Genomic DNA, 16,444 nt, shown 5'->3' on the forward strand with positions numbered 1-16,444 from the left:
TGAATGCATAGTTGGCCCTTAGTTTTTTCAAAACTTATTTTGTCAAATTCTGTCGCTATCCCTGTATAAAATGCTTGCATTGTGTACTTAATCCCTATAATTTAGTCAAATTTAATCTTTTACAGAATTATTGAGCTTAAATATAAAACATTAATTAAATTTATAATTTACGCATAATACAAAGACTAATAGTATAGTTTAACCTATCAAATTTTACATATATTGTTTGATTAGGATCAATAAAAATTAAAAATAATAAAATTAGAATACATAAATCAATTTATAATTTACGAATAGTAAATAAACTAATAAATTATCAAATTGTGGATATGATCCTCTACTCAAATTTGGGAGTGTATGTGCTTTAATTTAACATTCTGGATGTCAATATTATGCGTTAGAATAGTTGTTCGTAAGGGGGAAATTCCATCATAATTTTAATCGAACTGGTTAGAGGGTTAGCGGTTTGAACTAAATAATGATATTATGAAATAAATGATCACATTATATTAAATTAAGTGTGTGATGACTAAATCTTGAATTTATGCATAATACATGAACCAAACCCATAATTTGGTCTTATCGAGGGATTGGGATAGAATTTTGGGGTCTGAATTAAAAGGATAAAGTATACTAGAGGCCACTAAACTATGCTCAAATGATTTTTTAGTCATTCAACTTTTAAAACTTACAAAATGATAATTAAATTTATCAAATTGTATATGCATATCTGATCCACTATCAGCAGTCTTTCGATTCCTCAGTACTGCTATCCGAGTCACTATGACGTCCTGAGGCTGCTGAACCATTCTTCCTACTGCCTTCTGTTAACTTGGGAGTAAAGCAACTGGAGGAAGGGTGATTATAATAAGGCCGTGGATGGATGGAGACGTAATTCGGATTAGTCGGAAAGGATCGATAACCGTATGCTGTAGGATAAGGACCGGAAGGGAAGACATTCGGTGGAGGCCAAAATACCATAGGCATGAAACTGTATGCAGATTGTGGTAGAAACAAGTGATATGGGGTTTGGTTATGGTAGGAGATATTATTACCAAGACTCTTCATCGTCGTGCTCGTGACTCGTAAAGTATCAGCTGGTGCCTGGAATGGGGTGGTCTGAAATGCTGCCATTGCATGAGTTTGAACTGAGGTGTATCCCATGAGGCCGAACTGAGTAGGGTGTGTTGAACTCGACGGTACTGATTGTCGATACGAGGCTTTCTGCAAATTGTGAGACTTGCATTTGGAGTTCGTCTGCCTTCTTCCTTTCGGCTTTGTTGAGGTAGAATTTGAAGTTAATGGTTCTGAGCTAGGACTCGCCTGCATAAAGAAAACCATATTTTAAGGGAAACGACAATCGACAACGAATTCAAGATGAGATCATACCACCAATACAGCATTGTATCCATATCCGTTCTGTTTTGTAACCGATGAAAACATAAAAATGTAGACATAACTCGTAGATCATAGCCAATCTACATGCAGAATCATCTTATGTTTTTCCTTTGACAACATGGTACTTGGAGTACCATGCAATAAAATGGTGACATCAGAGAAGGAAACAGAAACCCTCGATAACAATGAATGAAATGTAGAATGATTGGGTTTGAAAATTGAAATCTTACGGTGTTGGAATGTGAAAGAAACAACTCTTCACCTTCAGCGTCCTTGTCGGTCCTATAATACGAAGGTTGAATATTAAGTGAACTGCTGAACCAGATTAGTTGCTAAGCTGAGACATCATAATGGGGGTAAAGTGCAACCAAATCCGGTTCTTACCTATAATACTTTTGCAGCAAGTCTAAGTTCCTATATTTTGTTTCTCGTTGAACAAGGTCATCGGGGAAACCTGCCATGAAGAGAAGTGTGATGCCCAAGGCCTTGAAGAAGAAGCTCCCACTGCGAATATGGACTAGCATTGCCATTCGGCACATGATAGGTCCAAAAGACTTCAGTTTATTTCTTCCCATTTGCTGCCTGACATATCTGAAAAAATGCAGCCCAAAAATGTTGCTAGATCATTAGGCTGATGCGGTATAAGCTCTATATTACTATGGCGTTGATAAAAAAATTGTTCGTGAGGCAGTTCTCGGGTACTCACTCATTTTGAGGAAGATTTCTTGTCCTTCCACCATACTTGATGCATAAAAATAGGCATGATGGACAGCTGGGATCGGAAGAGCGCATAGTCTTCTCTTCCTCAAGTATTCGAACAGGGCATAGTGTTGGATTCCATTGATTTGGATAGAAAACCTTCCTCTGGATGCCGGGATTCTCGTATAAGACATGCTCCTGCAATATAAGAGTTTAGTTTCTTTTCTGCAACCATTAAACTACAGCTAGTACTTATATGTCCAAAGCAACCATATTAGTAACAACTAGCAAGCAAGCAGAAGACAATCGATGAACATTAGAAAACTAGGCTGCGTACCCCTGGATTCTTTGGAGACACATATGGATACCCCTTCCTTAAAATGCTGAAGTGATTGAAGTCTAGCTCAACCATGTCTTCACATCCATGCCTTATGCCAAGGGATGCAAAAACAATTATCTTCCTTATGGTGTGTGACTGAGCATTTTTCGATAAAAGCACATCTGATTCGAGTATTTTCTTTATTTCTTTAGGACAGAAGGGAACTTTCAGAGGTTTCTTATTCCGTAATGTCTTTCTGGATTATACAACTTGACAATTCTCTTCTCCAGAAGGTGGCGTATCTGCAGGTACTTGTACATCCTTCAGATATCTTCGGGTTAAAGGTACTTGTATGTCCTGTATTTGGTAGTCCTTTTCTCGATTTTCTTTCATTAAGCGGCTGGTTTTTGCCAATGTCAGCTCACTCGGACCACTGGAACAACTTTGGACACAAGGTATACGCATTCCATCACCTTTACCTTCAGTACGAGGCTTGTCTTCACTAGTACTTCTTCGATTCTCTCCACTCTCCCTATCTTTATAGCCAATGTTGGAATCATCCTCTTTATAAAGTTCGTCTTCATCATCACTGTCATCTGTTTCCTCATGATCTCCGGCAATGTCACCGGCTTTCGGTTTATCGAAACCTGAAAAGTGGGTCTCATCCATGCTCATCCAGTTAATTAATCGGTCTTTGTGATTTTCATCCATGTGAGGCAATTCTGGTGTTTCATTTCTCGCCTTAGAAGCCGTTTCACTTTCGACATCATTTACATCTCCGAATCTACGACCAGTGGCTTCCGTTTTCCGTCTTTTGAATCTTCGTCCTGCAGTATCTAGACAGTTGACCTGTAAGGTAACACAAGAGACATACCTGTAAGGTAACACAAGAGACATCAATTAAGCAGTGAAAGTATATGCATTTAGTTGCTTCAAATATGCAGACTTGCATTTGAAAATGAAAAGTAAAACAGATATATCTATGAATTACAATGTCATGTTTCGATAACCAGAAAGTTCATTGGAAATGTTCATCGGACCATTTATCAAAGACAACTTGACAAGGCAAAAATACAGAAGTTAATCGGAAAATAAACGACTTTAATGTCATTGAAGCTCCCCTACATGGCCTTAAACAAGAGCCAAAGCACACAAGGTAAAAGTAGATATACATTTGCTTTTGGAAAACGATGCATACTATTGAGATCAAAATCACTATATAATAGAAACAGATTAAATAGAACAGAAAATGAAAAAAACTGGATTGGTGAAGCTATACATGTTCTTTTGTTATAAGAGATTCCTTGTCCCTTTGTTGTATTTGAGCTTCTAGTGATGATATTCTCTCCATCAGCTATGCGTTTTTAGCTCTCTCTCGTTGCAGTTCAGCTGCAATCTCTGAAATGAAATTTACAGTAGTACTCTCACCCTTCATTCCTTTCTCTATTGCACACATTGCCGATGTGTTAACCAAACTCGCGCAGGGTTGAAGTTCCGTTTCCACCATTAATGTAAACGACGATATACTCCGAGAACCTCAATAAAAGCTTAAAAACATATGGTAAACACACGCTTTCACATCGAAAAGCAAGTTAGGACAACATGAACAGAGACTTAACTTCCTCTAGAATACAAAGTTAAACGCTTTCGGAGTCAAAAACAATCAACTCGTTTACTTGCAGAGAAAGAAAAAGTTAATGAGAAGAACTAAGAAGTGAGAAGAAGGCAATGAACTGATCTTTATAGGGAGAGAAAGATATTCACATTACCCTCTGGCGTTTCAGTTTTGAAAGAAAAGAAATTAAAAGAGAATGGTGAGAGCAATGTGGCATGCAACCCCATGTGCATATCTATCTGTCCACTTCTTTTTCCTTTTTTCCTTCTTTTTTTTAATCTCAAACTACAAAAGATCATAAATAAAAATGGCATTTAGGTTTCTATCTTAGGATACGTCAAGTCCACAAGTTTATTTGACAGCAGTTTTTAATTTAATAAGAGTTGCATTGTCATATTATATAGTGAAAGGCTGTGCCCCCGTTGTTAAGCATCCGAGGCACCAGATTATATACATATAGAACCAAAGAAAAAGATCTATGAATGTAAATTATATAGCTAGAATGTATTAGATACATATAAAAGAGGACATAGATCAAAGGAAGTAGGAGAGTGTCAATGGCTACCCTTTTACCAGTCTTCCATTGTGATATGTGTTGCTCGGACTTTTTATTTTACTTGAAGTATCTGTGTCCAATACATGAATATGGGGATATGAACTCAAAGAGTCCTCTAAATTCATGGAAAACCTTGGAAAAATCTAACCATACTATCCGATATTCACACCCGAATTCGAGTAACATAGGTGATGAACCAATTTCTAGTTTATATATAACTTGATTAATATGGTTACTGCATTGAACTGGTGAAGGTTTTACTTAAAGGTCATAATATAAAACTATGTTACCCTAATTATGAATACATAAATGAAAAATGACAGACCATGGGCATATTATATAAAAGGTTTATGATTACTGAAATAAAAAAAAATGAAAAAAAAAAGATGGGAAATTTACTGTCTTGACTAGGGAGCAGGGAAGCACTTCATTTTCCTAGGTATAAAGAAAATGTGTGCACACGTGGATGTAATTTGCTTACAAAAATATATTATATAGAAAAATAAACTCACGTGGGAAGGTTAACTTAAAAGGTTGTCTCTAATTCAGTTTCTGTCAGGGGAATATGAAGCTTAAGCCTTGGATACCATCCTTCTAATTTTAAACTAAACCCCCACTTATTTAAACAAATATATCATGAACCACATTATTTTAGTTCCTGATGAAGAAGACCTATCAGCCCTTGTCTGGTCTTATTACAAGGCGCGGTCTGAACTGGTTTTGAAATGGACAAAGTAGTATTTTTACCAGAAAGGAGGGACAGCCAGCAAGGATAATATCATAATTTGTTAATATATATTCTTCTTAGGGTTATGTGTAGTAAAGAAATGTGATGCTTAAGGCGAAAGGAATTCTATTATAATGATGAACACACCTTTAATGGTAAAATATTTAACTCTTTTGCTAAAGAAATTGCAAGTGGTTGTTTTTGTCTAGTGAAGTGTGTTTTATAATGTTGCCCTCTTATGATATTTTAAGATAATTCATCCTCGGATACCATGCGTTTTATGTTTGTGTTTTAGGTCTATTACAAGGGTGATCATTCTAATCCAGTTTACTCCGTTCTCAACATCATGATTCGAATGATAGTTTATGGAAGACGGATGGGATGGCTCCGAGCCACACATAAACCCAGCCCCATTCAATGAAACCACCAAATCATGCAAGACTGCAGCAATGTTGATAGATTATGCAAAGAGTAATGAGGGAAAAGAACACCTTAAAAGTTCACCTTAAAAGTTCAAAAATCAATGAAAGAACTTGGAACTGATAGATAATTTTTTCAGAAAATATACACAAGCAATACTGCAGCTTGAATCAATTCTAATTTACACCCTCAAAGTACCCTCCTTTATAGGCAGGATATAGCTATTAGATATGGGCCCTAAAGAAACTTATACAGGACTATGAGTCTCAATCCAATCCATACCTTCTGCTGTGATTGCTCTACTCTTACTGACACTGTTAGATTGGTTCAGTCTTTCGTAACTCGGTTGTTGCGATGAAAAGGTAATGGGACCGTTAATGGTATCTAGAAAAGCTTTCACTTTGGTGTGCTCCACTTCTCATCATCATGCAGAACTCCTCGTAGTTAATTTTACCATCCTATTGAATTCAAAAAACCTCAGTACCGTGATCTATTTCTCTAAGCCTGTCGGACCTGGTCCTCCTCTGTTTGCTGAGTTAAAAGCCATTAAAGAAGGAATTGATCTATTTCTACATTCGGACTGGGCGTCGAAGGGAAGACTTATTCTCGAAAGTGATTGTAAGACTGCAGTGGATTGGATTTTCAGGCCTACTGAGGCTCCTTCGTTCTTCAGTTCTTTGGTTCGGGAAATTGGGGATGTAATTTCGGGTAGGGATATTATGGTTAGGTTGATTCCTAGGGCTTGTAATTGGGAGGCGGACAAGTTAGCTAAGGAGGGGATAGGCTGAATGTCCTTACTGTTAGCGGTTATGTTTGGTATTTTAATTCGGGTGATTTTGTAAGTTATAGTTTTATGTAATTCGGGTTTACTAATATATTGAGGTACTCTTTTCCTCCTTCCGCTAGTTGCCTCTTATCAAGAGGCAACTATGAGGGAGGTTTTTAATGAGACCTCCTATTCCTATCAAAAAAAAAAAAACCTCAGTACCAGTAATATAATAACCTTATAAGAAGTTTCCTTGGATTTCCAAACATACATTATCAGTATCAACTTCAGAGATTACTGCCCTGATGCTGGCTTCATCGCCCATTCCGTACTCTTTCATAGCAGTCTCTAGTTCGTCCTTTGTAATGTACCTGAGAAGAACAATATACATCGAGATGAAGTTATATCAAACAAGCCACAGTCTATGAACTTGTCCAGGAGAATTACAGGATCACGGGTAGTGCTTGCATGCATATTTTAAACATTTAACAACAAAAAGTTCCATAAGTTCTTTAGCAGAAAAGTAGAATTTATCAGTTCAATGTCGAATGCGGATAGTTTAGCATTATCAGTAAAAGGATGCAGCTATAGTAATGGAAACAGGAAATGTCAGAACTCACCCGCTGTTATCTTTATCAAAATACTGGAATGCTTTGTACAGGTGTTCATCTCTTTCGAGTCTGTATCTGTTCATTGTAGCTGAGATGAACTCAATATAGTCTATCGTTCCATTTCCATCCACATCAGCCTGGAATGTAATTCCAAAGAGGCCATTTGAGTGTAAGAAGCAATAACCAACTATAAACAAATCAACCAGTCGTAAAAGTTTACTTACGGCTTCCATTAATTGCTTGACTTCAGCTTCAGAGAGCTTTGATCCAAGACAAGCCAAACCTGTCTTCAGTTATTCATAGGTGATTGTGCCGCTCTTGTCTGTATCCATGTTTTTGAACATCGCTTTAAGACCTTTAATCTCTTCTTCAGATAGATTTTCTGCGATAACCTATAGGGCATTTTGGATAAACCAACACTATTAAATGATGACAAAAATAAGGAAAACTCACAGATAAAAAGAATTTCAGGATATCTGTGGTAAGAATACAAGCGTACTGCATAAGTTGTCGTACTTAGAGTGTTATCGAACAAGAAAGGCCAACATGCGTAGCACACATATTTTACAATTTTAACTGTATTTTATGACAAACTTTTTGAATGCAGTTTTGATGCCGTACCTTCAACGCGAGCTTCTTCAGCTTATTCATTGCCCTGAACTGCTTCAATCTGGAGAGAACAGCACTGTCTATCGGCTTGTCTGATGCTTCTCCATCTACACTCATCCAAGGATGCTCTGATCACACCAGTATTATATGTTAATCAAACACATCAGAAGAACTGAAGAAGACTGACATAAATCGGAAGATAACTTAAACCTATCTTAATCAAATGAAAAACAACAAAATTCGTAGCGAAGTCAGACTTGTAACCAACAAGATACCTCTAGGAACTATAACAAATAACCAAAGAGAATACATACCAAGAACTTGTTCAGAAGTTATCCGCTTTTTCGGGTCCATGTTCAGCATCTTTCTCACCAGATCTTTGGCACTATCAGAAATTGAAGGCCATGGTTGACTTTCAAAATCAAGTTTTCCTTCAATAATTGTATCAAATATTCCTTTCTCATTTTCTGCAATATGATTCCAGCAAAATATACCAATGTTGGTTATCAAACATGACACGAAACTTCAAAAACAAATAAAAATAGCAGGTACTTGATCCGTTTCTATTACCAGCCCAAAATGGAGGAACACCGCCAAGTAGAATATACAAAATAACTCCTGCACTCCAAATGTCAACTTCTTTTCCGTAACTACGTCGCAGAATTTCGGGAGCAACATAGTATGCACTACCTACTATATCACGATATACCTTCCCTGAGACGAATATAAAACAGTTAGTACATTTGACACACAAAACAATCATTTGAATCAATTACAATAATAGAATACTGTAAGAAAGTGATAGCAAGGAAACAATGTTTAGTGATCATTGCGTCTTAACAGCTACTCCAACTTCGTATAATGCCAATTACTTTCTTAGCAGTTTGTGCATCTCAAATACCACAAGTTAAGCAACAAAATAGTGAAACTAGACGGTACTAGATGTGGCAAATTGTCAAAATTGCAATCACATACATGCACATTCCAAGAGTTCAAAACAAGCAAATCAATTCACATAGGGAAGATTGGGAATTAAACCTTCTTCGATAAAGACGGACAAGCCAAAATCGGTTGCCTTCAACATAGCTCCCTCATCCTTGCTAGAAAGCAAGAAATTCTCCGGCTTGAGATCACGGTGGATGACTCCCATGAAATGGCAAATATGAACCACATTCACCACAACCCTGAAAATAGCAGCTGCAGCTCTCTCCGAGTAATGTCCTTGAGCAATAATCCTATCAAAAAGCTCACCCCCAGCACAAAGCTCCATCACAAGGTGAACAGATTGCCTATCCTCAAAAGCACCCTTGAATTCCACAATACATTGTTGACCAGACAAATGCTGCATGATCTGGACCTCCCTCTTCACATCCTCCCTGTCTTGTGTACTCCTCATCTTCCTCTTCAATATCGATTTGCAGGCATAAGTGGAACCAGTGGAATTCTCTGTGCACAAGTAAGTTATCCCAAACTGGCCTTTACCCAGTTCTCTCCCAAGGGTATAGTATTGCTTGATGTCTTCCAATGGCTTCCCCAACACTGTTTCTTCCATTAGAACTGGCCTTGTGCTTACTGGTGAAGGCTTCAAAGGGGCAGGGATTGCCTGCGCCTGCCTTGTTTGTGGAACTTGAGGCATTGGCATTTTCTGGGTTTGAACTTGTTCTTGTTGGTGATAAGTTGGGTGTGTTGGTCTTGAAGGAGGAGGATCTGGCAACTTATTCTTGCTGCTAAAACAACCCATCTTTTCAAGGAAACAAATTCTAGGAATTTAAAAAATTGGGATTTCTCTAAAAGTAAATGTTAAAGCTTTTACACAATAAATACAAGATTTTTTAAATTAAAGTTGAAGCCTTTGAGGGGAATATTCCCTGATTTACACAGAACAGAAACCGTGGGATGGAAAACCATTAAAGGAAAACGTATCTTCATCGCAATTATCGATGCGAGATGAGTGTACCTTAATAAATTTCCTGCCTGTTAATAAATACTAATACTACCAATAAAAAGGAATTATGCGAGTCTTTTATGGACATTCTTGATTGCACTTTTTGTAACCGGATAAAATATATTAGAGGCTATGGAATTATATTTAAATTACTATTTTAGATATTGAAATTTTTAAAAATTATAAAATAGTCATTAAATTTATTGAATTATTATAAAATGATCACTGAATTTATTGTTTTTTTTAATTATTATAATGTCACAATGATCATTTTACAACAGTTCACTTTGTAACTTTTAAAAATATAATGATTAAATTTAATGTACTTTAGTCTTATATTTTTTTTCTCATGATTAAATATCTATAGGGACTTTTAATGTGTGAGTAGTGAGAAACTCAATATCCTTACAATTTTCGAGTCGAGTTGAGTAAGATTTCAAGTTTAGGACATTCCATTTCACCCTTGAGTTCTTGCCATGTTATTAGGGATGAGCATTAGATTCGGATTTGAATGATTTTGATTTTATAAGGTCAATTTTTTTTTTAAATTTAGATTTGAGTCATGTTTAAAAATTTATGACTTAACCAACACAAGATAATAGTGTAATTATCCCTATTATATTTAGAGATTATTATATAATATTTATTTTTCTATTTTTTCCAATTAGATCCTTATTTTACCTAGTAAAAATAAGAATTATATATGTCTCAGATAGGGTCAAATGTAGATTTTTACCTCAAAAATTAAATAAAATGGAATCTTCTTGAACTTAGGTCATGTCGGGTGATAGGTGCAGAGTATAATTGAGTTTAGATAAGTCAAAAACTCGGCCCAACTTAATATATACTTTCCCTAATTGTTATGGGTACATGTGAGCCCATTAGTTTAATGAAATGAACCCATAAGTTGCGAGTAATTTTGTTGTACGACAGCCTAATATAAAGCTAAAGAAAGACACTACCGAAAATATTAATATTTTTTAATATTTCCGATAGAGCTCTACTTAAAATGTTATTTTTTCTACATAAAATGTTATTTTTTCTACCGGAAATGTTAATTTCACTACCTAAAATGAATATTTCCGATATTAATATGTCCGGTAGAAAAAATAACATTTTAGGTAGTACTCTACTAAAAATGTTAAAGAAATATTAACATTTCCGGTAGCATTTTTTCTTAACTTTATATTAGTTTACCTTTCCTTATACATTCTAGTAAGTTGAAAGTCCATATTCTTATTCTTGCAAAGATTGCCTTTTCAATATGCTATCTTTGACGACTCAACTTTCTAAATAGGAAGTATAAATATCTTTTTTATACTAAAAACATATAAAAATGGGAAATTTTAATAACCAATAAAAAGTTGAAATGATAAAAGAAACTAAAAATGAGAATGGAATTGGGACAATAGACAAAAAGATTGTTCATCTTTTGAATTTTTGTTCTTTCAAAAGTCACTGTTTCAATGGATGGACCATAAAATTGAGAATCTAAGAACAAATGAACTTTAACCAATGGCCAATGATGTCAAAACCATGGGTCATCGTGTGTGTATATATATATATATGAATTTGATATATTTATGATATATTATTTATACGCTATAAAAGTTGATGAGATGATATTTAGTGATGAGTATTTTATTCGAATTCGATGAGTTTTGATACAATTCAATTTTAGAAGGTTGGATTTTAAAAAATGGGCTCAAATATTTTTTTAAGGATGAGGTTAAATTTGGGTGTATGGTAAAAAATATGACTCGGTCAGATAATAATATAATCATCTTTTATATATTTAGGGATGTTTACAATAATTTTTCTTTCTATATTTTTTTAATTAGGACTATGTTTTATCTAATAAAAATAAAAATGTTATGTGTGGCGATCAAACATATGAGTATTTTTAGCACAAAATTAAGTTGAATTTTGGATTAGATGAAATCTTGCTATACTTAAATCAAGTCAGGTGATAAGCAGAGAGATATAATATGCATTTGAGTTCAAGTGGATCGAAAACTCGATCCAATCCGACTAATAACCATCCTAATATATAAAAATGTATACACCATCTAATTCACCGATGAAACATATAATAAATGCATGGAATATCAAAACTGATTTATAATATTATATTGAGAAAGAGAAATGAGTGGACGGAGGGAAGGCGTGGTTGTAAAGAAATTGAGGGGATTTTGGAGCCATCTCCTCGCAAAATGGTAAAGCCCCAACATGACAAGTTTGGGTAAAATGCAAATAAAAGGCTTTTCTCTTCTCTGTCTAAAGGGCCCTTTGTGGTGGTATAATAGCCTTTACCCCATTCTTCCTCCACCCATCACCTTCCATCAAAAGCAATTATATCCACCATTAAAATCGTTTTTTCCAAAGGAAATTATTAGTATAAAGAATGTTACAATTTTTTTCCGTTCAAAGATTTGATCCGACACACTGATATATTTTCTGGAGTGATTGTAACATCGTAATGTCCCATTAAATGTAAATAGAAGATGGAAGTACACTTTAATTTATAATCTCAATTTAAGAACATAATTCTTTCAGGTCCCTCGATTCAAAATCCTGCTTGCTTGGGCTCACTCGCTACTGAGTTGACTCAACTGTGTCGACCCAGCCGAATCATTGCGCAAGTTTTAATATTTTTTTTTGGTGGTGGGGGGGGGGGGGGGGAGCGGGGTGGTAAACAAATTGGTTTAACATTAACCATAGAACCCGGTTTGGCTCCATACTGCGTCCCTGACTCGTCTCATGTCTCGGCCCTTAAGGGTTCGACCCACACCTTCACAGACCGAAGCCCCACCCCATTTCTTACTCCGAGAGTACTCACGCGCCAAGTACTCGTGTGGGGGCATCATATCCGACTCACCACCATCATCGTCCAAGTCATGCATCGATTCCAGCGAGTCGGCCCTGTAAATCTTACTCCAGTCAGGCACGTTCAAAGGCGCCGACGTGGCCAATTGTCGTCCACGTGGCTCTTCCGCCTCCTGCGTCATGGTGTCGTGGCCGGTACGGTACTGGTGCACGATCCCACGTTTCGTCGAAGAAGAATCCTCGAAGGCCAAAGAAAGCCCACCCACGTGACCATCACCGCCCCCACCTCGGGGGAAACGGCGTCGGCTGCCTCTCGTCTCGTAGTTCCTGATCTCGTTACTATCGGACTGGTCGTCACGGTCGGTGCCGTTATCGGCCATCAACCAAACATCTTCCTCCCGAAGCTCAGAATAGCCGGCAATAGTGTCAGTTTGACCGTAACTGTAACTTCCCAGAAATCGTTCGCTTCTGCTGGTGGTCAACCGTCGGCCCTTCGCCATTGAAAACAATCAAAATACAATTCAAATACCAAAATCAAATAGCAAAAGATTAGACACTACTTCTCGAATGCTAACAGTGACGAAGCAAGCTAATCGTGAAAGATCAGAATTAAACCCCTGCAAATTACAGAAGTTCCTTAAAAAACGATTTTTTTTAAATATCAAATTTTAAGAGATAACCCATAAAAGAAGGATGAAAATTATATTAAAGAGTCCATTAGAGAAGAGCCTTGAGCATAAGGAAGCATGGAAGGGGAAACTATGTATTTATACTACATAGCTCTTTCTTTTTATCGAATATGATCCGTCCTGTTAATTATATAAATTTTGATTATATTTAAAATTAGAGTATATTATAAAATTTCATCATTCAACATTTTTCTTAAAATCATCAAATTCTTTACTATTGGATTCGATATTTGGAAATGCGACGACGGAAGGAAATTTTCATTTCATGTGAATTTGGAATTCATTTGCAGTCAGATTTCAGAGGTGAGGAATTTAGAAGACGCCAACACTGCACGAAACTGTAAAAATATAAAATAGGAAATAAAAATGAGAAGAGCATTCTCACGCGCTGTTATCGAGCAGCCTGTAGTGATTGGAGGAAAACTTTTTAGGTTAACGGATATATCGAAGATTGGAATTGAGTAAACTACATTATTAGCCACCAATGTTTTAATGAGTTTCATTTTTCGTCACTAAAATTTTATATATTATGTTATGATCATTATTGTTATCGTTTTATCACAAAAAATCATTCTATTATTAACCCACGTTAATTTGATGATGTGAAATATTAATATCTAATTTAAGTCTTAAGCTATAATAAAATATCATATAGGTCCTTCAACAATTTTTTTAAAGTCAACTAAATAATATCCCTCTAACGTCGGTATTAGAGGCAAATCTAAAAATTTAAAAATGAAATTCCGAAAATTTTAATACTCTTTTTTCAATAAATGTGTATGCGTATATTCTTTCTTTTTCCTTTTTTCGAATATATTAAATTATATTTAATAATTTATTTAAAATAATGGATCTATACTTGACCTCTTAGAGAGTCAAGTGCATCCACCCCACTCCCAGTGCCATGCCTACTCCTTCCCCTCTTGCTTTTACCCCTCCTCTTCCGTTGAGAAAACCCTCAAGGTGCAGTCTTTGAAGTCATTCATTGAAGGACCTATATGGTATTTTAGTTATAGATTAGGCTTAAATTCAATATTAAATATTTTCACATCTTTAAATTAATAGATGTTAATGGTGTAATGAATATTTTATAATAAATCATAATATTAATGAATCCTTGATGTTTACACGTCTGAATTTTGGATAATGGGCTTAGTTACGACTTTTCTTTTAAATGATAAATAAAATAAAATAAAATTATTAAAATCTAAAATCTAGTGAAGACATTATTAAAAGGAATAGTCAAAAAATTTAAATATGTTCTATTTGGATCGATATTGATTAAAATGGATTAAGACACGTCAACACTATTGAAGTACACTAAAAATTTGATCTAAACTATTTAATATCATTTTAACTGATGTTATTTTCGGTTAATGTCAATTGTCTGCTTAAGGGATGACAAGCGTCGTAATTGTCAAATAATTAATTATTTTTCTCGGATATTTATGCTAAGATCATAATATAGAGAAGAAGAGTGTCAGTCCACATAGATTCGGAAATTTCTAATTTCAATATGAATTGATCTTTCAATTTAAAATAATCAAGAAAGCTAAATAAATAAAATAAAACTAAAGTGAAAGCAAATAAAAAATAAAAGAATAAATTATAAAGAATTAATTAAAGATGAGAGATAGCCTTCAGCTTCGCTTCGCCTCAATTTGTCTCTATCACTGAAATAGATTTTACTTCGGTTACGGTCTACAAGGTCCAACTCTTGTAACTTGCTCTTCTCTCTTGTGAACTGATTCCCAAAGCTAATCATTGAAAATTAGCCATTGTTTGGATTAATATCGACTATCAATATTAACTCCAATGCTGGTTTGGAATTGGAAAAGTTCGTGCTCGGATTATGGTGCCTTAATGAGAATCGAACCCGATCTTGATTTTCCTTAACGAACAACCGCTAAGTTTGTTCTTAGGGTATTGAACTTGCTACAAGCCGATTCTTCTCCCCAACTGTATATCAAAACTTCGATCAAACCAATGCATGCTCTTTGGATTGAAGATGTTAAGATGTTTAAAGGAAGGTCGATCGCCTCCCGTTGTCTGCTAAAAATCAAGAAAAAAAATATGAAGATATGAAACACTTCTGCAATTCTCACGAGAATGGATCGAGTCTTCACTCAGCTATCAGCTAAAATAAATTAGCCAAGCATGGTAGAGATTATGCTTGGCGTGTAGAAATAAAGAAGATGAAGAAGAAAAATAATTTTATTAAACTGAAAACTTAAAAAAAACAGAACCAGTTCTATATTGAATTCTAAACTTGTACATCTCTCAAGCTTCACCCCTATGGGGTATTTATAGTATTGAGTTAACCTAATGAAAATAAAATAATAACTCTTAAAATAGTCAAACTCTTAATTCTAACAAACTAAAAAACCTAATTAATAAATATTAAAAATCCTAAATAAATATCCTATGCAAATTAAATTCCTAATAAAATAATAAAATCTAAAATGTTTGAATTCAATTACAACTTTTAAATTCCTAAAGAATTATGGTTCGCCTTGCTTTCCTCATTTGATCTTGCAACTTGGAATATTTAATTAGAGTTTGTGCTTGGATCGAACTTTGAATCTGATTGGCGCCGACTTTTCCTAAATAAATAGAAAAATTTGTTTAATTCACCTTTTAATTGTTATTTATTGAAAATTAGCGTCATGTACAGATTCGAATAAAAATAGCCCAAATTAGCACTATAAAAAGAGGTAACACGACTTAATTAATAACAAAATATTAATCAAATAAAACACTCATCAAATTCCCTCTCACTTATTCAATGCTTTTCCTCAAGCATGTCTTAATCAATTCTCAAATTCTCAAATTCTCAAATTCTCAAATTATTAATCTTTCATCTTACAATGTACCAGGGAAAACCAAACAATCTAATGATCACATCAATTATCGGAAACATGTAACAATTAAGCAAATAAGCATAACTAGTAACAATTTTAAGTAAAAGCCAAGATATCCCAATTATCCATCAATTTCAATGTGACAAGATTCAATACCTCACAAGGATTCACTCATTATTACTCAAAGTGTTTGGGGTAAAAGAAATCAATTAAAGTAAGGATTAATAAAGACATTACCATAGGCTTGTAAGAAAATCAAGTCTCCACCACTCGTTCGAACAAGATGCATATAATCAAAGGGTCTTTAACAAAGTTGTAACGGGGCTTAGTTTGGGGTAGGAAAAAAGCCGAAAAATTGGGTTCAAAGATCAAGACAAAAGATGTAAAATATATGAGTTCAAGC

The 16,444-nt window shown here is 35.0% G+C and overlaps 2 protein-coding genes and 1 pseudogene across 2 annotated transcripts; all 3 read right to left on the reverse strand.

The window, feature by feature from the left end:
• Window positions 1-712: 712 nt before the first annotated feature.
• Window positions 713-2,712, reverse strand: LOC120183457. Its single transcript, XM_039188143.1, has 5 exons — window positions 2,435-2,712; window positions 2,105-2,295; window positions 1,783-1,989; window positions 1,629-1,680; window positions 713-1,323 (listed from the first exon to the last, which is right to left on the reverse strand). The coding sequence occupies exons 1-5, from the start codon at window positions 2,507-2,509 to the stop codon at window positions 742-744; spliced, it is 1,107 nt and encodes a 368-aa protein (XP_039044074.1). The 5' UTR covers window positions 2,510-2,712; the 3' UTR covers window positions 713-741.
• A 3,347-nt stretch (window positions 2,713-6,059) lies between these two features.
• Window positions 6,060-9,476, reverse strand: LOC120183458 (annotated as a pseudogene).
• A 2,883-nt stretch (window positions 9,477-12,359) lies between these two features.
• Window positions 12,360-13,030, reverse strand: LOC120183470. The gene has a single exon (XM_039188153.1). The coding sequence runs from the start codon at window positions 12,989-12,991 to the stop codon at window positions 12,377-12,379; it is 615 nt and encodes a 204-aa protein (XP_039044084.1). The 5' UTR covers window positions 12,992-13,030; the 3' UTR covers window positions 12,360-12,376.
• Between the last annotated feature and the right edge of the window lie 3,414 nt (window positions 13,031-16,444).

The sequence above is a fragment of the Hibiscus syriacus genome, unplaced genomic scaffold, assembly GCF_006381635.1.
Source record: "Hibiscus syriacus cultivar Baekdansim isolate YM2019G1 unplaced genomic scaffold, ASM638163v2 tig00112762_pilon, whole genome shotgun sequence".
NCBI classification, from domain to species: Eukaryota; Viridiplantae; Streptophyta; class Magnoliopsida; order Malvales; family Malvaceae; genus Hibiscus; species Hibiscus syriacus.

What these genes read in the sequence shown, in the direction of transcription:
- LOC120183470 (XM_039188153.1), bottom strand. Translation starts at nt 12,991, where the DNA reads ATGGCGAAGGGCCGACGGTTGACCACCAGCAGAAGCGAACGATTTCTG.
- LOC120183457 (XM_039188143.1), bottom strand. Translation starts at nt 2,509, where the DNA reads ATGGTTGAGCTAGACTTCAATCACTTCAGCATTTTAAGGAAGGGGTAT. An exon ending in AGAAATCTTCCTCAAAATGA is followed by an intron (nt 1,990 to 2,104) that starts GTGAGTACCCGA and finishes GCATTTTTTCAG; the next exon opens with ATATGTCAGGCAGCAAATGG. An exon ending in TTCTTTCACATTCCAACACC is followed by an intron (nt 1,324 to 1,628) that starts GTAAGATTTCAA and finishes TTCTTTATGCAG; the next exon opens with GCGAGTCCTAGCTCAGAACC.